The sequence below is a fragment of the Lycorma delicatula genome, chromosome 4 (genome assembly GCF_047948215.1).
Source record: "Lycorma delicatula isolate Av1 chromosome 4, ASM4794821v1, whole genome shotgun sequence".
In the NCBI taxonomy this organism is placed as follows: Eukaryota; Metazoa; Arthropoda; class Insecta; order Hemiptera; family Fulgoridae; genus Lycorma; species Lycorma delicatula.
This window is the reverse complement of record NC_134458.1, coordinates 97,628,647-97,650,693: the sequence shown is the minus strand read 5'-3', so window position 1 is coordinate 97,650,693 and position 22,047 is coordinate 97,628,647. Positions and strand designations below refer to the sequence as shown.

At 29.2% G+C, this 22,047-nt stretch overlaps 2 protein-coding genes across 5 annotated transcripts in view; one reads left to right on the top strand and one right to left on the bottom strand.

The window, feature by feature from the left end:
* Positions 1-1,510, bottom strand: part of Mccc2 (methylcrotonyl-CoA carboxylase subunit 2) — a 43,162-nt gene extending 41,652 nt beyond the window's left edge. Inside the window, exon 1 of one of the 2 annotated variants that reach the window (XM_075363744.1) lies at positions 1,139-1,510. In XM_075363744.1, coding sequence (XP_075219859.1) covers positions 1,139-1,258 — 120 coding nt within the window. In that variant the 5' untranslated portion in view covers positions 1,259-1,510. The remainder of the gene's footprint in view (positions 1-1,138) is intronic. The other variant, XM_075363743.1, reaches the window with a different exon arrangement.
* The window catches only part of LOC142323670 (uncharacterized), a 67,130-nt gene continuing 45,641 nt past the window's right edge, over positions 559-22,047 (top strand). Inside the window, exons 1-5 of one of the 3 annotated variants that reach the window (XM_075363742.1) lie at positions 559-577; positions 4,332-4,689; positions 6,554-6,744; positions 9,489-9,692; positions 13,310-13,433. In XM_075363742.1, the coding sequence (XP_075219857.1) occupies positions 4,377-4,689; positions 6,554-6,744; positions 9,489-9,692; positions 13,310-13,433 (832 nt within the window). In that variant the 5' untranslated portion in view covers positions 559-577; positions 4,332-4,376. Of the gene's footprint in view, positions 578-3,984; positions 4,690-6,553; positions 6,745-9,488; positions 9,693-13,309; positions 13,434-22,047 lie in introns of those variants that run through there. The other 2 variants (XM_075363741.1, XM_075363740.1) reach the window with 2 other exon arrangements.

The following is a 22,047-nucleotide window of genomic DNA, read 5'->3' as shown; positions in this document are numbered from 1 at the left end:
AAAGACAAGGCCTATAAAAACCATTGCAGCTTATGTCATCTTCAAAGGCAAAAGATGGATTCCATTGGCGTTGTACAGATAAAGTCGCAAAAAACTTGGATTTCGAACAGATTCATTTTTTGAAAAGTCAAATTTATCATTATCAGAGATTGTCCAGTTGGTTTATTTTTGGTGTTATGAGCTGGAAAGTACGTTTTACCTGACTCTGTTTTACATCAGACAAGTGGAAGAGTTACAATAATATAAGTTAAATTTTGTTTGATGTTTGTATTTATCAAATAAAATTTGGTTAATCAGATCTTTCTGTCTCAATTTAATGCGTATTAAGCATTTTTTATTGTTTGCACATTTTTTTTGCATTGTCATAACAATTAAAGTTTTGTTTAGGGTGGAACAAACTGCATAAGTACCAATAATACTATATTCAATGACCAGACAATTTAAATGTAACATTTTACTACCATATTCTAAATACATATTATCTACCTAACAAACAAAACCACTGAAAACATTTGTTGGTCCCAGGATGTAAGCAGCAGCACCAGTCATTGTGATGGCAGGGCAAGAGCAGCTGAATGTAAGTTTTGAAAACCAATTATCATTGATTTGGTTTGTAGTTTAAAATTTTTTTGATAATGCTGGGGTTTTTTAGTGGCCAATGAACATGGTATTCAATATCATTAAAAATAAAAAATAATTATTTCAAATCAGAAATTTTTCAAGCCAGGAATATAAAGATTTAGTGAACTCTTATTATTTTTATTTTTTTCTTTACTAAATTATTGTACACTACTAGTTGCATAGGAGAAATTCTGCACACATTTGTGTCTTTGTAAATAAACAATGATATTAAATATGTCAATGGAAATTTGTTTCAACAGATTTTAATATCTGTTTAAACGTATTTGATTTTATTATATTAATAAACCACTCTAAAATGTATTTATTAACGCCATTATTTATTATACATATAAAATTAATATAGTTAATGGATTTCGACCTTCAAGTTTCCTATAAGCCCCTCCGGATTATGTTACTATTTTTATTATTATTTCAGAAACTGAAACTGCCAAATGTAGTTAAAATAAATTGTAATTAATTTTATATGAAAAATTAGCTGAAGCCTATAATAAAATACCTTATACTCTTGCGAACTGTCATTAACAGCGCTGCCAATAACAGAATAAGACTCGCTTAACTGCCTACGCTGAATTAACAAAAAATTGCCAACATTTTTCAACTTGCTTAATAACCTCATTTTGTTAAGAGCACGGATTCCGTGCGTATACTGGTTGAATACTTCCTAATTAAATTCTGATATGTGAGGTGTTTGTTTCGTTAAACAAGCTGAAAAACTTAAAACCGAATTATTTATAAAAGATAATTTGATTCAATGTTTTTTTATTTCTTTTGCGAACGAATATGATGAACAGACACTTTTAGTAACAGTAAACACAATGATAATGCAGTAATAATATACCAGCGCTTATCTTGTGTTTTTAACGCATGGGAGAGTAGGAATGAACCTGAAACGCGTCCTTGACCACCAATGCCAACAAGATTACTCTCTGATTTAAAAATAGTTAACTAATCATTTCTACTGTGATAAAAAAATGTAATGCAGTACATTAGGACTTGTTTGTTAGTTTCAGATGATACAATAAGCATTTGCTATTACTGGGCGTCCATACCGCGAGCTTTAACGAGTGTGCAGTAGTATCTGATTTTTCCTTTCAATAGGTGTTCCTAGATTGATAGTTGAGCTAGTCTAGGGGCTTAGAAAAGTCGTAGGGACAGCCTAAGGATGAATTTACTACCGATAATACATTTACTATTAAATCTGGGGTATAAAATAATAACATGTTCATTTTTTGTCAAATTATAAACTAGTATTTTTCATGCAGCTTAACAAAAGATATATACAGCACAATTGAATCTTGGGAATCATTTTACAAGATATTGGTTTTTACTTTGCAATAGGATTTTAAAAAATAATGACTATTGTACTTGATCAAACGAAAAGGATAATCAAAAGGCTATAGTATCCTTTAAACTACGTTTAGACAACTGTTATCCAAACAATCATATTCGTTCGCAAAAGAAATAAAAAAACACTGAATCAAATTATCTTTTATAAATAATTCGGTTTTAAGTTTTTCAGTTTGTTTAACGAAACAAACACCTCACATATCAGAATTTAATTAGGAAATATTCAACCAGTATACGCACGGAATCCGTGCTCTTAACAAAATGAGGTTATTAAGAAAGTTGAAAAATGTTGGCAATTTTTTTGTTAATTCAGCGTAGGCAGTTGAGCGAGTCTTATTCTGTTATTGGCAGCGCTGTTAATGACAGTTCGCAAGAGTATCATCAGAAAAAAAATCATAGAAAAAGTTAATTACATATTAGATTTATAAAATCTTTTTTCAGTACAATACATTAAGTAACATTTAAGTGTCGTTTTTCATTTTCGTATTATTATATTATATCTATTTTTAATTCTACAACTCTTAGAGTTGTTTGAATACTATTTTTATTAATTGCTATACTTTTTTTAACATAAATTACTAAAAGTCACTCTCTTCTGTAATAAAATACTGATAATTATACTTGAATTACTGATAATTATGCTTTGAATTGAGATTTTTAAAGTAAATTTTGAGTTTAATATTTTTAAGAGTACTTGGTATTAAAAAATAACTAAGCTTTGTTAGTAAACAACTAAAATCAATTCCCATTTTATTACAACAGTTTTAAATATATTTATTTTGCTTTCATTTGGTGATTTAAAAAAAAATTATTTAATTTCAAATTTAAAGAAAAACATCTGTACTACATACAACACAATAATATACAGAATTTTATCTTTAAAATAATGTGTAATTTGGTACAAAAAAATGAGAAATAAACAATAATATTGCATCGTAAGTGTGACATTACATTGAGACATCATTTGATGCCTCATAGCAGTATTGGATTGCGAAACTGAGACATCAGATTATGTCTCATAGCGATAATGGATAACTGGTTGAGACATCATTTGATGTCTCATGGCAGTCAATCTGTTAATGTCGTGACAAACCTCAAACAATATCAAATAGTAGCAACATAATGCATTGCAACAAAACTGTAGTATTTTCTATTAAGGGTATTGTAATAAATAAACACAATTCTTTTTTATTATTAGTTATCTTCTAATTTTAATTTTTATTTGTCTTTTAAGCATTTATAGAACCTTTTGCATGTGCATTTCCTTAGTAAACTAGTAACATATTCCAAAGCAGTGATCTAAGTATAGTCAGACTAAAAGTTATGTTTTTCTGCCTTTAGAAGAGGGAACAGGAGGTGCACTCCAGCACTGCGTTTAAGAAAATAACAAATAACACTAAATACTATAACAGGCAGGCTGGACGCATACTTATCAAAAAATGCAAAGAACAGAAGCAAGCCGGAACATACAACAATAAAATTTTCTGTAAATTGCCTCAGAGTACTGATCTCTGTATACTTGTTAGGGAATCTTTTTAGTAAAATACAATAGGTAGAGCAGTTTTATCTACTCTACCTCTGCGCATGCGCTATTTCATTTTATTTAGTTCTGCCACTCGTTTAGTGGCGCTAGCTTATGCTTCAAATTTTACCAATTCCAATAAATGGTCCCTTATCCAATTACATAGAGATCAGTGCCTCAGAGACAGAACAAAATGTATTCAAACGTGGTGATTTACACAACACAAAAATCATGAACTTGACACAATTGGAACATTATCGAATTTACAAACACTAAGATTGATTTTTTATGAAGGCTATTCCACTGGTAACGCTGTTAAAAAAGAGCCGGTTAAATAGCTCAGCTACTTTCTATTGAACAATTTTTTAATTAACTCTAAAGGGAGTGAAAGTATTTTTAAACTTAGGAGAATTACTTGGTAAACTGAAAATGTCAGATACGATATCAAGTTGGCATTGTCTAGTTAACAGAAAATAAAGTGAACTTTGGTTTGGTTGTTATCAGCGGGTTAAACGAATAATTTGTGTACGTTCAGATTTTTGTAGATAATGGTTCGTTTAAATCAGTTGCTGTAGGTAGTATATTGAAAAACTGATGAACTTAAACATTGAATGATTGTGCAGTGCGACAGGTTATCATGATGAAACCAGTAGATAAGTGTGTGTAATACATTTAACCTAACTACTAATTACCTAATTACTTATTGAGAATCAGCTCAAGGAGAGTAAAAATTTATAAAAAGCTGTTTAATATAGCAAATATGATATTGAATAATCACGCATATTGCGAAATTTATAACAGGTATTTTATTTTTGTTTAGCCCAAACCTTTCTTTAAAGCATCGACTACTTTATAGTAGGAGGATATGGATGAACCGACATCTTCGACTAAAGGTTCTTCATCCCAACCCTCACGTCAGTCCTCAGCTACTACCAAGGGCGTCGGTTCACAAAGAAGTAGGTTTGTTTTGAAAAAAAAAAAACTTTCTACTCAAACTCGCCCAGAGGATTGTGATTACTCTTCGTTATTATCAGATGATAAACGTATAGTAAATACTAAATGTTTATTTTATGAACTAACTGATAAAGATGTTGACTCTGATGGCTTGACTAAGTCTGAGATAAATGAGGCTCGACAGACTGGGGTGTTAAAATTAAGTCACAGATATCTAATTAAAGGTATGTATTTATTAGACTTTATACTTTTAATTTATTTATCTGATTGTTTATTATGTTTCTTTTGAAACATATAAGTTATTGGAGTTGCTTCAGTGTGATTGAAGTCCCAGGTTAAAAAAGCAAATGAGGAATCTAGAAATTCACAGATAGCACTGCCAGTAGGATTATGTAGTGGATAATCAATAGAATTTTGTGACTCCCTTAATTTATGGTTATTTTTCTGCTTTAGTCATGTACCTAATAATTTTTTTTTAAATGGTATCAGTATCTAGAAAAGATACTGACTTGTTATCTTTTGTAGATATTGAGAAATAAGCGTAAAAATATTAAACACTTAATAAGAATAAAAGAACAGATAATTATAAAATAATAACTGAACACCAATTATAGAACATTTTGAAATACAGAAATTTACAAAATTTCTATCTACATTTATGAAATAAAATAACTTAAAATTAAAATTATGAAGTATTGTAGATAATCCCAGTTATAAACACAAATGGAATATTTTCAAAGAGATCTTATGAAGTAGTAATTTGTATTCTTGTACTATGGGGCTGTAGCTCTGCCCAGCTGAAATCATATGATGTAGTTCCTTAGATAATTGCTCACTTTATTGCTGAGATTTGTTTTATTTATGTTGCAATATTCTTAAATCACATTAACTGTACGACCATCTTTATTTTTTAAATTGGCCTTATAATTCCTTTTAATGACATTGCATACCAAACTGTCTCTTTCACTGTGCATCAGCCTTTGGTGTAAAAGATTAGAATTCTCCAAAGCCTTTATGGTGAAATTCTGATTATCGACATCAGTCTTCGAGGATTTTTCAAGAAATTTTCGTTTTTCTATATTTTGCCAAAATCTGTACAGCAAAAATAACTCAACTTAAAAATATTCAAAAGATAAAAGCTTTAAAGTATTCAAAGACTGCTTCAGCCTAAAAATATACCTTCATAGCATAAGCTAATAAAATCAAATCAAGATAACGAAGTTGAAATTGATGATGGAATTCTCATTACACTATAACAGTCACTGTTTTTATGACAAATACATGTTATATTCTTGACCAATATTCAGTTGCAACTAAACAGCATTGACTGGAGAACAAAATGTATTATGACTCATAATATTCCTGCCCACTCCAACCATGGCTTTGCAATGAACAATCGTAACCTGTTTCTCCGTGTCACTTGTTATAACTTGGAACACCACCTCCTTAAACCAGTATAATAGCAGTTTTTTATATACTTATTTCTGTATATCATGGAAATATTACCTGCCTAGTTTAGCTGGTTTCTTTCTATTTATTTCTTGTACAGTGTAATTAACGTGAAATTCATGTGTAATATTCATAAAATTTACCCTGCTATAAAGTTAAAAACAATTAGTCTGAGAAAATGCTGCTAGAGATATTAACACCTATGAGGTACATAATTCAAAGACTCATCAACAGAGTAATAGTTGCTTATTGAGCAAGTATTTATTGTTAAGGATATAGATTATAAGTTTTAACATTTCTTTTGAAAAACTTTTTCCAATAAGGAGTATGTAAGTCAATATTTTGACTGAGTCCATTGAAATTTGACATTATATTCAGTTATCAATTTTTGTTAATTTTTTCCAAGTTACAAATTGTTTAAATTACATTCAAGTCAAATTATATGTGTTGCACTTAATGAAATGAATGTGCTTGATCTGAAGTTTTGGAATTGTGCTCACCACTTGGATGTCTAATCTTTCTGCTTGTTTTTTCATATTCTATTAAAAAATTTCCAATTATATAATTTGTATTACTTTATTTTATATTTTATACATTGTGTTATATCTTAATCTTGGTTTGTATTTTTTTATTTTTAAGTACCTGACATTGTATGGTCGATTGAAATTTTGACAGAAGAAGAAAAAAAGACGCTTAGTTTTAGGTTTGACGATAAAGAAGCACAACCTTGGTGGACTTATAAAAACCTGGAATCTTTAGATTTAAGTCATAATTGTTTAAAACAATTTTGTCCTAAAGGAACTATATTTTATTCCTTGAAAGAGTTATATGTAAGTATTGAAAGTTTGTTAACTTTAATTTAGTTACAGAAAAAGATTGTTTTATAAGTTTTTTTGACACTGAAAGAAAATTCTCAATGTGTAAGAAAAAAAAAGCAGTAACACATTTGATATCATATTTTTTATACAGAAAATGAATTAGAACTTGGACAGTTTATTTATTAAGTATGAGTTAAAATACAAAAAGAAATTTGAATTACTTATTTCTTTTTCATATTTTAACTAAATAACTTATATCAGAATTGTATTTTAGTATCAACATTTTAGAACTACAGACACATAAGTCAACCAAAGAGTAATAGATGTTCAGTTATTTAAGTTTCTAATCTTTTTAAATATACAGAACCCTTTGCAAACTATAGTGTGATAATTTTTGAGTTTAATCCACACTGTCACATAAAATGTACACGCACTTCTATTGAGTGGCTGTCATGAATATTCCATTATTATAATAGATGTCTACCTACAGTTTGTTTAATCCTGTTGTGTATCTTAAATATTATGTACCACCGTATTCTGTTTTATCCACACTTTTTCAGAATTTTCAGCATTAAATAGTACTTTGTTCCCACTATATTTGGCCGTCATCCATCTGGAAAAAATATATTTGTTAAATTTTTTGAACATCTAAAATTTAATCTTTAAATCAACTTTTCAACTCAAATTTTCAGCTTGCCATTCTGATACCTTTTTTCAATATTTGAAAAGAATACTGAAATAAATATAATAAAATATTCAGGTCTAGTTCTAGAACACATATTACTTCCATGTCTTTCTATGATTCTGTAAGTGCTGTATATTTTTACAAGTGATACACTATTGCTACGTGTTTTATTAAAAGTTAATTATTTACTACATTCTGATGTATATTAACTGATACTTATTTTTGATTTTATTTTTTTATCTTAATGAATATTATCAAATTAAAAGCATGTTAATTTAAATTCTGTTTATTAATATAAAATAATTAGTTCAATAAATTTTTTTTATCTTAATGAAAGTTTAAACAGCCTTGTATGTGTAAAGCTAAGTAATTATTTAATTTTAAAAAAACAGTACTTTAATTTCCTATAGAAAAAAAAAATTATACAATTAGAATAAGAAATAAAGTGTAAAGTGAAACGTACCTTGGTTCTTATGTAGATAACAAGATAAAATACTTGTTGCCCAACAGTATATATATATTTTTTTATTTAACCTAAGAAACTTAATTTCAACAATTTAACACCTACTGATTAAAACATATCACTTTTCTCAGCTTACCCTCATCAATTTAGTTGTATGACTATCATCGCATAAATTCATAAAAAAATTGATGTATAGTTCCATCTCCTAAACCTTTCTCTGATAAAAGATCTTCTTTATTCTCTGATGAAATCTTCATATAATTTAACAATCTTCAAAATATTCAACACATTCTTCCAGTTTTTACCATCACTCGTTTTAGTATCTTGAATAATTTTTTGACATCCTTCATTTTAAAAATCGCAATCCTTTTCTGGAACTGGAACTTGAAGACTGCTGCTACAGTACTATTCTGTCATATGTAATTTCTGGAATGATATTAAGTTTTGTCCCAACAAACCATGGGTCAAGAGTATTTTTTTATTTGTACTGAATGTGTTTTTGTTTTCCTAGAAACATTACATCTTCAATTTTTAAATTTGAGATTTAAAAAAAATTACTAATATGTAGATCTTAGAGCCACCTAAGCCTGTTTTATCAGTTAAAACCACTTGTTATTTTTTTAGTCGTAGGGTAATCACTGTTGTCATAGAAATCCTTAACCGGTTACTGAACAATTTCTTTTTATAAATTCATCTAATTCCATAACCCATTTTTTGTGAGGAATATTTTTTCCAAGGAGATTCAAATGTTGGGTTAGTCAAACTGATGCTAGCAGCAACACTATAATTTGCTTCAGAACAAACCCTTTGCAGTGTATAGAATGACAAAAAAAATATAACACACAACTGTTATTAATTTAATAAATTAAATGATAATAAATATTTTTTAATTTGTTTTTTCTCTTTGTACTATAAGAATGTAAAAATATAGAAACTGTATTTATCCAAACAGACTCACTGTTTTGATTGGTTGCTGTCAATTTTCTGTGTTATATGTAAAATGATCATTCTCATACTAACTTTTATTATTATCTGATGTTCACTAGAAGTTGTAAATATACCTTTCAGAATGGATGTGTAACTTGGAGTGGTTAGTGTGATTTATTGTAATATTTAGCCCTAAATAATTATGTTAAAATTTAGTTTAGACATTTCTTGGTAGAAAGGAAAAGCATAAAAAATAAATTTGGTTCTAATTGTTCATACAGTATTAGGCCATTTTGCTTTGTCTATAAAATTTTGATTCGGCAATTTTATTTTAGAAGTAAATAAATTGATAATCTTTGTGAGTAAACTGTGTAGGCTAAATGTAAAAAATGTGAGTTTTATATCTTTGCAAGAGAAGATTATTTGACTGATAATACTCCATTTAAGCCTATTTTTTAAGAGCAAACATTCTATGCTCTTTGCTGTCATGATCTGTTCCTATTTATTGAATATTACATATGAATACTTGAGAAACACTTGGTTAAAAGAAAAGGTGTAATTAAAAGCTGCATTTAATTTATCCATTGTATGTAGCATGTAATTTTCAAATGGTTATAGTTTCATTTGTAATCGGCTGTTTCTGTAGAAAATCAGTTTTGTTATTTCTTTTATATTTTTCAGATAAATAATAATTCCTTAACCAAAATATCAGATGAAATAGGAAGGTTTCAGGAACTGAGAGTGTTATCTGTAAATGATAACGATTTAAATTATTTGCCAAAAAATGTATGCGATTTAAAAAATTTGGTGGAACTGAGGTTACAGAGAAATTATTTAGAGACTTTACCTGAAGAATTAGGAAATCTATTTAATCTGAAAATATTGGTAATTCTTTATTTTATTATGTTAATTGTATTTCTTTATTTTTATAGTCTAGGTTCCCAGTAGTGGCACAAAATAAGTTTCATTAATGGAGATTATTGAATAAATGTAAAGTGCAGGTGGTATTCTGGGATTACAGTTTATTATGTTTAGATTTGCTCATCTTTCATTCATTGTTGTAGAAAATATAAACTGTGAGGTAACCGCAACATAAATTGTTGGACATTATTATAATACCGCTATATTATCTCTTGTTACTATAATTTATTAATAATAACAGCAATGCTTTTTGCTGATTACAATAATACATTAGAATTAGCAGAATCGAGTTGCTAATTCTTCACCTTAAGGATCTTCAGGGTGATTAATTTTTATGAGATTTAAAGTGCAGGCAGTATATTCAGCCATTTCATATCCCTGTGCACAGAAAGTTTTTTTTTGTCACATTGAGAACCAAATGGATTTTACATTTGGTTGCATTACAGATCTACAGATCCATCTTAAAAACTTTTTATGTAATTGTCCCTAGGACTGTCATTAGTGATCTACGAGGGTTGTTTTCTTTTTCAGCCAGTGATGGGCAATAAAAAAGGAGACATATTGACATAACAAAATGACTTTATTACTAAAAGTTGAGTAGTATCTAACTTATTTTTCTTTATAATCACCAAAATGATTAGGAATTTGTGTATCATGACACCAGCTTTCCGATGCCCTCTTCAAAGAAGTTTGCCACCAATGAGGTAAGGTATGTCTTGACAACCTCTTGGAGTTCTTCATTGTTGGCAAGTGTTGTCCGCCCAACCATGCCTTCAATTCTTGAAAAAGGTGAAAATTGCTAGGTGCTAAGTCTGGACTGTACAGTGGATAGTTGAAAAATTCCCACTTCAATTGTTTGAGAAGGTCTTGCGTCATATTGGCACAGTGCAGTCGTGGATCAAAACCACGCCGGACAAGAGCATGCCTCTTCATTTGTTCTGGATCACTGCAGAGGCAATATAAAGATTCACAATAAACTTAATTTGTTATTGTTGTCCTTTGCTTCATAAAGTCCACCAACAAGACACCTTTATAGTCCCAAAAAACTGTAGCCATTGTTTTCCTGTTGCTCAGTCTCTGTTTCAACTTTTTTGGTTGGTTTGGAGAAGAAGTTTGCATCCACTCTTTAGACTGCTGTTTGGTTTCTGGTTTGTCATATTGGATTCAAGTCTTATTGCCAGTAACAATAAACTGTAAAAACTCTTTTCCCTCATTATCGTAACATGTGAGAAACATTAAGGCTGATGCCATTTGCTGTGTTTTGTGATCATCACTCAACATTTTTGGGATACAACGTGCACACAGTTTCCATTATCCTAGGTGTTTAGTCACAATTGTGTACAGAGAAGACTTGAAATTTCTGGGATTTCTGTAGAAAGTTCACTTGTTGTAAACCACTGTTTGTCTCTGAAAAAATCATCAACACTTTCAACCAAGCATACAGTAGCAACAGATTTTCGTCCTTTCCCACCTTCGTCATGGACGTCCATTTGCTCTTCTTTAAATTTCCTACACCATTTCCATACATCACCATTACTCATAAAGTTTTCACCATACACTAGGCTTATTCTGCAATAGATTCAGCAGCTCTACATCTTTCTGCTTGCAGAAAATGTATCACACATGGTGGGAAAGCATCAATTGTAGTGACCATGCTCAGTTGCCGGTAGTTTAGCTTAGGCTGATTCAATGGAGTCGGCAGTAGCAGAGGTTGTGGTGGGGTAAGCACAATCGTACGACATGCAGACCTGGCATCCGCCTATCTCTGGTTTACTTAAATGCACAATCGAAGGTGGAAAAAAACAGCCTCGTATGTGGAATTTATTAAAGTATACTGTAGTACATCAAAGTTGCTATCTGAATAGAAAAGGTTTCTTGTATCTTTCACAGACTATCTTTATTTTTAAGGTATCGGTTCTATCAGGTTGAAAAAAAATCTTATCAGTATGCTGGCAGGAAAGCTTAGTGAATTAGATTAAATGACTGTTTTTCCTGAATGTCTGTTTTGTGACTGAAGACATTCTAGAGAAGTTAATGGGCATTTTAGAGAAAATGTTAACTATTATAAAATACATTGTTAAAGAAAAAAAAATTGTTTGAAGAGAATTATATCTTATGAACCACTTAAATGGAAAAATATACTTTTATAACACATTAAACCATGTTCTTTTCTGGATTTTCTTGAGAGTTTGCTTTGAGCTTTGCATTTTAACTATATTGTTATGTATTATAATTTACTATTTTAATGTAATATTATGTGATTATAATTTTAGTAAACAGTGGGATAAAAAAAGGGTTATAAAAGAAAGAAGAATTTTAATTAAAACTCATGAAAATTTTGTTCATCTGTCAGAAAAGAGTGCATTTGCTTTACAAAACTGTATAACATGTACTTGTCTGTACACCTGTTCACTGTAGAACACTGTGAAGACTGCTCTTTTTAAGAATGTTGAAATTTTGACCAGTTTTAATAAAAATCTTTACCTTCAGAACTATTTTTCCATCTTGTTAATTAAAGTTATAGAATTATGTAGTGTACTTAATCTAATAATTAAACACATAGATCACTACTGTTACTTGAGAGCCTAGCAGCAATTATTTGTAAATGGCTGCTAATCTTTCTTTCTTAAATATAGTTTGACATTTCTTTTTAACATATAATCTTTTGTGAAATAATGGACTGTTAAAATAGCACTACAGAAAAACAGAGTACTCTGCCGTAATTGCTTCAGGCTCTTTTCAAACTCAGTTTTTTCATAAGTAGTTCATAAGATATAACTTTTCAGAAACAAGCTTATTGTTTAGTGTGTAACCTTATATTTGTATTATGGGTTTTTTATGTGTTATGAGTAATATATTTGTTTGCAAAAATTGAATATTTATTAAGGAATAACTTTTTTGAAGTCATGCATAAGTTTTTATTATATTGCACCTTCAAATGTATTTGATTTTTTTTCAAAATAATGTAACTGCTTTAAATGTAATTTTTTTTACAAGAGAAGGAGAAGTTTTCTGTTTAAACTATCGTGTGAACTACATTTCATATATCTTTTTATAACTTTCAGCATATACCGTTGATGCAATGTTGTAAAATCTGTATGTGGAAGTTTTTTGCCCATAAACCTTTTATTTTGTATAAAAACATAATTTGCTCTTTATGTAATGTAAAGTAACATTGCAGTCCATGTGTTGTGGACATTAAGTGTGTGACAGCTGCCCATATTACTATTTAATGGTAAATTGTGGTATTGGCTATTGGTTTCTTATAGTTAAAAATCATTTGTTGCTTTTGTTTTTATATAAAATATTGCCTATGTACAACATATGTGCATAATTAATTTTCAGAGAGTTTGTTTTTACTTAAATGTTTTCATGCCTGTGTTTTGGGCTTTTTGTTGTTTTGCGTGATTGTATTGAAGTTCAGTTTAGCAGCTGATCATTTTTAAAAACTAATCTAGAAGAATTTCTCCTGTTTGTAAATTATTATTTTTTAAAAAATATTAATGCTTATTAATTAAGCGGTTAATGTGAATTTCTTGAATATGGTCGGCAGGTGTTTACTATATTTTATTTTTTTATAGGATATTTCATTCAATAAGATTGTTACGATTCCGTATTACATCGGATATTTGACTAGTTTAGTAGAATTAAATATGTCTTATAATAATATCAGTGTAGTACCTGAAGAAATTCAAAGCCTTAGGGGTCAGTAATAATGATTTTATCTGTATGAGTAATGGTTGTTCATTTGGTGGACTCACATATTCCATCCACTCACTACTAGTCTGTTATTAGTGTTATTGCTATTGATGTTTATTATTTTTCTTGCACTCCAGCTGCATGTTTGTTTACAAAATTTGAATATTTACATGTGTACCTATGTTTGAGTAATTAAAAATAAATCCTGGATAGATTCTACGTGCTTAAAATAGCTTTGTATAAGTCTGCTTTCTTTATATTTTATTGTCATTTGATATTTGTAAACATTGTGTTTTCCTTGTACATTGCCACTTACTTTAAAATATGCTTTAGTTTTGCCTTCAAATATTAAATTATTGTTCTTAAATTTCAGAAATTTTAAGGATGTACAACCTAAAAGCAAACATAGTCAAATAAAGTAATAATCACTGCAACGTTAATAAGTATTGCTAAAGCACAGTTTGTGATAGCCAGATCTTTTGACTAGTATATATTAATTTTTCTGAGTTAGTAACATTAAACCAAATCATGTGATGTGTATATTATTAATGCATATCTGGTTGTTTAACATGGTCTTCCTAACAGGTAGTGTTTACATTTACCATCTCCTTTCCCTGAAAGAACAGCAGATATGGTTTTCTGCTATACACTGGCAATGTGAAGAGTACTTAAAATTCTGTAATGTCTTCCACCATAAATGTATATTTTTTTCTTTACTTTCAAGTTGCATTGGCTTTTTTAATCAACATCCACTAAATGCCAAAGCAAGCAATTGTGTATTCAAAGATTAGCTGCAGCTAGCATTCTTTTTCTTTGATAATCTACATCAGTGATTCCAAACTTCTTCTACCAGTTGTCTTTTTAAAGTAAATATTTCATCAGCAACCTGTTTTGTAAAGATTGTTAGATATAAGAAAAAAAATATTAATCAAGCACTGAATTTTAATGTTTCAAGTAGAAATACATGGTGTATCATGAAGTTCTCCCGGGACTTTCATAACCTACCCTATACATGAAAATAATGGAAAAAATCCACATAAACATATGTCCTAAAATGCTTCCTTTGTGTGTTATGAATAGTAAAAGATTTTGCTTGGATTTCAGCTACCCCAGTGAAATGAAGTCATACTGAAATTTTTAGGATGTTAATTAAAGGACAGAATTAGTGATTTCTTATGGTTTTTGACCTGAAAATCAAATAAAATAGGTCCCAGAACTGTAGCTGCAATAGGTTTTGAGGAATCTTGGGTGAAAATCAATAAATTGGTGTTTGTTTTTTATATTAGTCATACAATAACTTTGTTAAATGGGTAATAAACACATAAAACCTGTAAACAAAACATGAAGAGAATTAAATTCTGAACAATATGGTGTAAGATTAATTGAATAAAACAAAGAAAAGTTAGAAAATTTTGAATTTTATTTAGAAACAATACACTAGACCAGCACTCCATGGATTGGCAGCATTCAACATCACCCAAGAAAGTGAAGTTTAAGCAGACAATTTCAGCCTGGAAAATCATGTGTATGGTGTTTTGGGACAGGAAGGGGGTGTTGCTGGTGGAGTTTTTTCCTTGTGGTGACACAATAAACTCTACGACATATTATGAGACCTTAAAAAACTGCACCATGCAATCCTAAACAAAAGATGTGGCATGCTGAGTAAAGGGATGCTTTTGCTTCATGACAATACCTGTCCACATGTTGCTAATCAAACTCAAGAACTCATCGCATCATTTGGCTGGGAACAACTTGATCACTCATACAGTCCCGATCTAGTGACTACCACTTGTTCCTGCATTTGAAGAAACATCTGGGTGGTCAGCACCATGATGATGATGGTGTCAAAGCGACTGTGTTGCTGTGGTTATTAATTTAGGCAGCAGGCTTCTATGACAACAGTATTCAAAAGCTGGTTGCACGATACGACAAGTGCCTTAATATTGGCAGCAATTATGTAGAAAAGTAGATTAAGTACAGGCTTTCAAGTAAAAATAAAATTGTTAAGAATAGTGTACTTGTTTTTTTTTTAACTTCAAAATAGTACTTACTTTAAAAACATGCCTCGTATACAATATTTTTCATCCATCCCCAGAAGCAAAAATCTAACAGTATTAGATCAGGTGATATTGGTGGCCAGGAATGTAGTAGACCTCCACAACTGATCCATTTCTCTTATGATTTAAGTGAAACTACACAAAAGAAGTGGGGAGGCATGCCACTGTGCTGGAAGTATACTCTCCATCTCAGCACTATAGAAACATTTCAAGCAGCTTTGGCAATTCTTGAAGAAAGTGCAAGTAGTTCTCATCATTCAAGCGGCCAGGTAATATGAACGGTCTAAACAGCTGATTGTGAAGAAGGCCACTCCATATGTTGATGCTAAATCAGTGTTAAAAATTGCCTTCCACCGTTTCATGAGGATTTACTTCTTCCCAATAGTCATTTTATAAGTTGTTGATGCCATCTTGATTGAAATTTGCCTCGTCAGTAAACAAAACATCCTTGTAGAGTTGTCGATTATTTCACCAGTTGCAGAACTCTAAGTGAAGTGAGCCATCTCCTGAATGTAGATGTTGAATTGGCTATTTATGATAAGGATAAAACGTTGTTCAAGTGTCCTCCAAACCATTGAATATGGAACCCCAATCTGCTTAGAAAGACTAATTAATTAACATTTATTTATTTCTTAATTTCATCAATAGCAGCATCGTGTTGGACAGATCATTCATAGCTAGTACATATACTATGGAGTGAACCTGTTTCCTGAAGATTCTGAAAAGTTACACTAATTTTTTTGGGATCTGGAATCCTGCGATTTAGAAAATGTATTTTATATTCTACTGCATTAGCTGCAGCATTAATATTAGATACACCCAAAATGAATACCATATCAGCATATTCCTCTGTTGTAATTAAGTACGGCAACAGCAAACCAATCACATTCAATTAAAATTCTCAGAAAACCTTCATTAACTACAGCACAGTTCGCAGTACCCAATATAATTTTCATTACAGAACAATTTAACCAATAATACACTATTGCGCATTGTTGATCAGCTGTTATTTTATTACAATCTTTGAAATAATAATTTGTCAAATAATTTATAGTATTTCAGTCTTGATAAAAAAATTATTTTCTAAGTAATTTTTTGTTTGTTTATTTTTATTTTGCAATGGTGTAATTTCCATTTTTTTTTTTTTTTTAATATCTAATTTTGTTTTAAAAATTTTTCACATCAAAATAGAATTTGGTTTTTGTTTATATTAAATAAGTACTTTTTTTGAAAAATGTAAGGTATTTTCTAAATGAAATTCAAATTTTTCTAACTTTTCTTTGTTTCATTCTACTTATCTTACACCATTTTGTTTAGAATTAAATTCTCTACAAGTTTTGTTTAAAAGTTTTATGTGTTTATTACCCATTTAACAAAGTTACTGTACGTCAAAATAAAAAAAGTATGTTTTACCGTAGTTTATTGGTTTTCACCCCAGATTTCTCAAAAACTATTGCAAATACAGTTCTGGGACCTATCTTAATGCAATTAAATCCGTCCTTAAAAACACAAAATATTAAAAAATTGAAAAATTAGACCCGTCACCTAAAATAAACCTTTAAAAACACGCCCGATAGAATCATCCAGCAGCAAGGGACACTGTCCAGGTTCTGCGATCTGTAGGGAGAATCTATAAACTCCCGCCAACTTTGCATTCCATTCCATTCCGACCTATCTTATTTGATTTTTCAGGTCAAAAATTATGAAAAATCACTAATTCTGCTCCTTAATCAACATCCTAAAAATTTTCAGTGTGATCTCATTTCACCAGGATAGCTGAAATCCGAGTGAAATCTTTCACTAGCTGTAAATTGCAAATAAAGCATTTTAGGATATATGTTTACATTAACTTTTTCCATTATTTTCACAAGTAGAATAGGTTACAGAACTCCCGGTTGAATTTCCATGATACACTCTATGTAGATAGTAAAAAGTCACAAGCCATGTAATATGAACTAATACTCTAACATGTGTATATTGTATATGAAGATAGATTGCTAGTTGATTTACTTGTGATTTCTGTTTATTAAAATTATAAATATAATTAAATATTTTTATTTAAAGTTGCTTTACTGCAAGTATGCTGCCGCTCCCTTCTTTAGTCTCTCCTTAATCCTGCTGGTACCCTAAGGGGTAATTTAATTTACTTTTAGAATTGCAAACCTGCATAAACCAGTTTACTAAATGCGGAATAAAATTTTGAAATTTATCCTTACATCTAGATTGTTATTCTTAGAGATTTTATTTTCCAAGATTGTGTTTTTAAGATAATCTGGTTGTATTTTATACTTCCATATAATATAGTACAATATATAATATTATTATATATTACAATATATAATACAATATAGTATTGAAGTTTTGAGGGTGTATAGTTTAGTGTCTTTATGAACTTATTAAAGTCATTAACATAAAAGGACTTGGTGTAATTCTAAGGATAGTGTACTCCATTCCTTACAATATAATGGTTCCATAACATCTGGAGTATCTAGAGTGTAGAATCACAGAAATTTAAGATTGTGAAGTAAGGAAAAATTTCATAAGTTAAAGCTGTATTTAATATTAAAAACCAGTTCTTGTTGAACACTGAAGTTAAATGTTATGTACAGTTTCAATGAATGCTATTGGTATTTATTAGTGGCTAATAACCATAAGTGTATATGCAATTTAAAATTTATTAACAATAATATTGGCATAAATTTTGTTTTCTTTTTAATACTAAACTTTTTTAGTTTTCAGTATTTTTTGCTGTTACTAGTAAGTACCTTCTTCAGGGATAATTCCATTAAATAAAAAGTGTCAGACATTTTTGGGATATCTGATGTGGTATTTGGTCAGAACCTATATACTATATTATCAGGTAACTCCATCCCATATTAATGAGATGATAGGATACATATGTACTGCACTTACAACACACTTTCACCAATTTAGGGTTTGTTGACGCAAAAATAAGCGGTGTCAGGATATAGAACTAAGAGTTGAACTTTAACTTGTATGACTAGACTGAATATGTCAACTTTCCTCACAGGAAAACTGGCATTAAATCTGTCTTTTATTCCAAGACTAAAAATGTTTTATACCTTTTTGTCATAAAATAAAATGTATTTAAAAACGAGAGTGAAAATACTCCTTTTTACAGTGTTAATCTCAATACAGTAGTATTTTTTCCTTTATTGTTTGTCTTTGAATTGGTAGCAGATAATTTTAAATTTCAACTTATATTTGACTAGATAATGTTTGAAGAAACTATCTGAAAAGATCTGAAAGGAAAATAAATTTATCACAACTTGAAAGAAAACAAATTTATGTTATTTGATATTTGTCATGTTTTAATACTGTGCTACCACAGAATATAATTCATGAGTATATTTGTCATTGTTAATGTAAGCAATAATAACCCTTTTTGTATGTGTACTAAAATGGAATAATTTAGCAGTTAGTAATTATTTACTTGTTGTAGCAGTTAGTTGTTAATGTAATTTTTCCCTTAGATATATGTTTAGAAGAGGTAAGCAGAAATAACCATTGATAGGGACTTGTTTCATTGAAGTGGTTTAAAGAGTCCATAAAAGTAGAATTATTTTTTTTAGTACAGTAGCCTCTCTCTCTCTCTCTTAACTGACTTGGATGGGACCTAGTCACAGTTGTGTAACTGAAAAGTCTTCTAATAAAAAAAAAAGTTGTATAACTGAAAAGTTAATTAATAGAATTGTAGCTCATTTACAACCCTATAGAACTAAGAATTGATATGTTCTGTGTTTGTGATATAACCCAATTTTGATCTAAAAATTAAATACATATATATTGTAAGAATAGATATAAAATTATAATTATAAGATTATACTAGTTTTATATCTAATAAAATTACATAAAATTGTATAAATGAATGACTTGCGTTTCATTTTTGAATGTAAATAAAGTCTGTGATGTTAATTTGTTTTAAAGCTTGTAGTATATCAGGTGTCAGACTGCTTTGAAATTGAAGTCAGAAACTTTTTTTTTGTGTGTGTGTATATACATAGCTTTTTCATTGACTCTGTAACACCTTGATCCATTGGTTGTATTAAACTTGTAATATTTGCTGGCATTAATATGGCTTTAATTTGATCGTATTCATTCAAATTAGGCCATTGTCTAATAAAGAATAACTTTTTCTTAAAGATTTTTTGATTTTAAAAATATTTTCACTTTTGGAATAAATTCAGTATTAAACTAGTCTTGAAATAAAAAGGACCTAGCAGATTTCTGTATACGATAATAAATGGGTAGCGATGATGGAATTATTTTTTAAAGTTCTTTATATTTTTTGCAGATTTTTCTATATCGAAAAATTATAATTTATGTCAGCCCAACGCATTCAAGCAAATTGCAACAGTAATTCAGTCGTTAGACAATTTATAACAGGTGCATTTAGTTCTGCTTGTTGAGCAAATGTCTAATGCGAAAGCATTCTATAATTTAGACCTGTTTCATCAGTATTATAAATTTTTATCAGCCACCAAATTTTCATCAACTATAATATTTATTTACCAGTTTGAAAAATTAGTAGCAGCTGACTGATCAGCTATTAACTTTTCTCCACAAATTGATAAAATATGAACACTTTTTTTCCTTTTTTTTAAACCACCCTTCACTAACAATAAAATTTTCATTACCATTAAGCAACTGATTTAAATTTAACGTTTTTTTTTAATTGTTGGGCAACTCAAAGGCATGTTTTTATGTTTTTGTTGAACAAACCATAATCATAAAGCATTATTCAAAGTTTCTAAGTTCAGTTTCTTTTGCGTACGGCGACCTAATAAAGCAGAAGGTGTTTCACTTAATACATTAGAACCTAAAGCCTTTATGTTCATTTTATTTTTCTTCCAGTCCTTTTGTACTTTCCCCATCCCTAAAATTGAGGGAAATTTTTTTAACAGACCCCCTTTTCTGAATGTTCCAAAACTTGCAAGTTTCCAATGAAACTACAACTTGTTTCATTTATTGCCCATATTTATTTTTCACATTACACAGTTTGATTTAAATTAAGTACATACAAAAACTCATAAAGTACAGCACAGTGTAAATTACTGCAATGAAACAAACAAAGAAAATATTTCAATTTAGATAATACATAAACTGAACTGAACCTCACAATGTCTATAAGAAAACTAATTGAAAGTATAGCAATTGTTTATTAAGTTACGCTGTAATATATGCAATGTTTATGTTAATAGGGACGTACAGGACGTGATTAATTTCTTAGGATAAATAATGTCTGTTATGAATCATTTCCTTTATCTAAATGCTTGAATTTGTAAACTACATATTGTAATTAATTACGTAGTGTTATTATCGTAGATACTCATATTTTGTTTCAGATAAACATTATGCACATGTATACAGTGCATAATTATGTTACAGTTTTTATTTATGTAAATATATAAAAAAATATCACCCTCTTGAAAAAGAATCGGTTAAGAGAGAGGCCACTGTAGTTCTAAAAAGTTGATGTGTTTTGCTTCAGCAGAGATTTTATGTTAATGTGTGTTGCTTTTGCAGTTTTTTTCTTTAAATGTTAGTCATGTGTTGTAATTTATTTAAATATAAAGTATTATATCTTTAATGGGAAACCTTATTTGTTATATTTTTATTTTTTTCTTGTACATGCACGATGTTCTAGCATGCTGTGTGTTTTCTGTTTTAATTGCCAGAGCAGCTTTTCATTGAAAATGACACAAACCGTTAAACAGCTAAAATTGTTTGGCTTCTAACAACAGAATGTCTAACTTCAGTTAAATTGTTACACTTTGTAATTTTATTAATAAATGGATGAGGAAATTCTTGGAGTGAAGTCAATTAGATTATTGAAAGTGACATACCTTCTACGTCTAATGAGATCATAGCTGGAATTATTTACACAACAATTCCAATCTCTTATTATGTTTCAAGTTATGTAACACAACAATTTTCAATTATCTTTTTTCTGAATACAATCATTGTGGATATTGATTGTATAATAATAGATTGTATGCACTTGTCTTTTTTTCTGTAATCCTAATAGTTTTCTCATTCATTGTTTAACTATATGTTGCTGTAATTGTAAGAGCTAAATGTAAATATATTCACTTACCTTATCTTGTTTCATTGATTTAAGAAACCTATAATTAATATTAAAGAACTTGTTTTATGTACATGAAGTTACGTACAAGTTAAATTATATAATTAAAAATTTTACAGTAAAATATATGTATTTAATTTTATTAATCATTCTGGTTTATTATTATTATTATTTTTGTATAAACATGAAATAGGTAAATGTGATGGGAAAACATGATTACAAATCAAAATATTAATTTCAATTAATTATGAACTAATTGATAATAATATTTGAAATAATTCATGATTACCTTGAACTAATTCATAGGATTAATTTTAATTAATTCAATTATTAACAGTTTGTAACAAACTGGTTTTAAGTTGATGTATATTGTAATGATTTCAAATTGAATATGGTGCACCATTAGAAATATTTTTTTAACAAATTTAAGGTTAAAAAAAAGTAATATTTCTGCTTT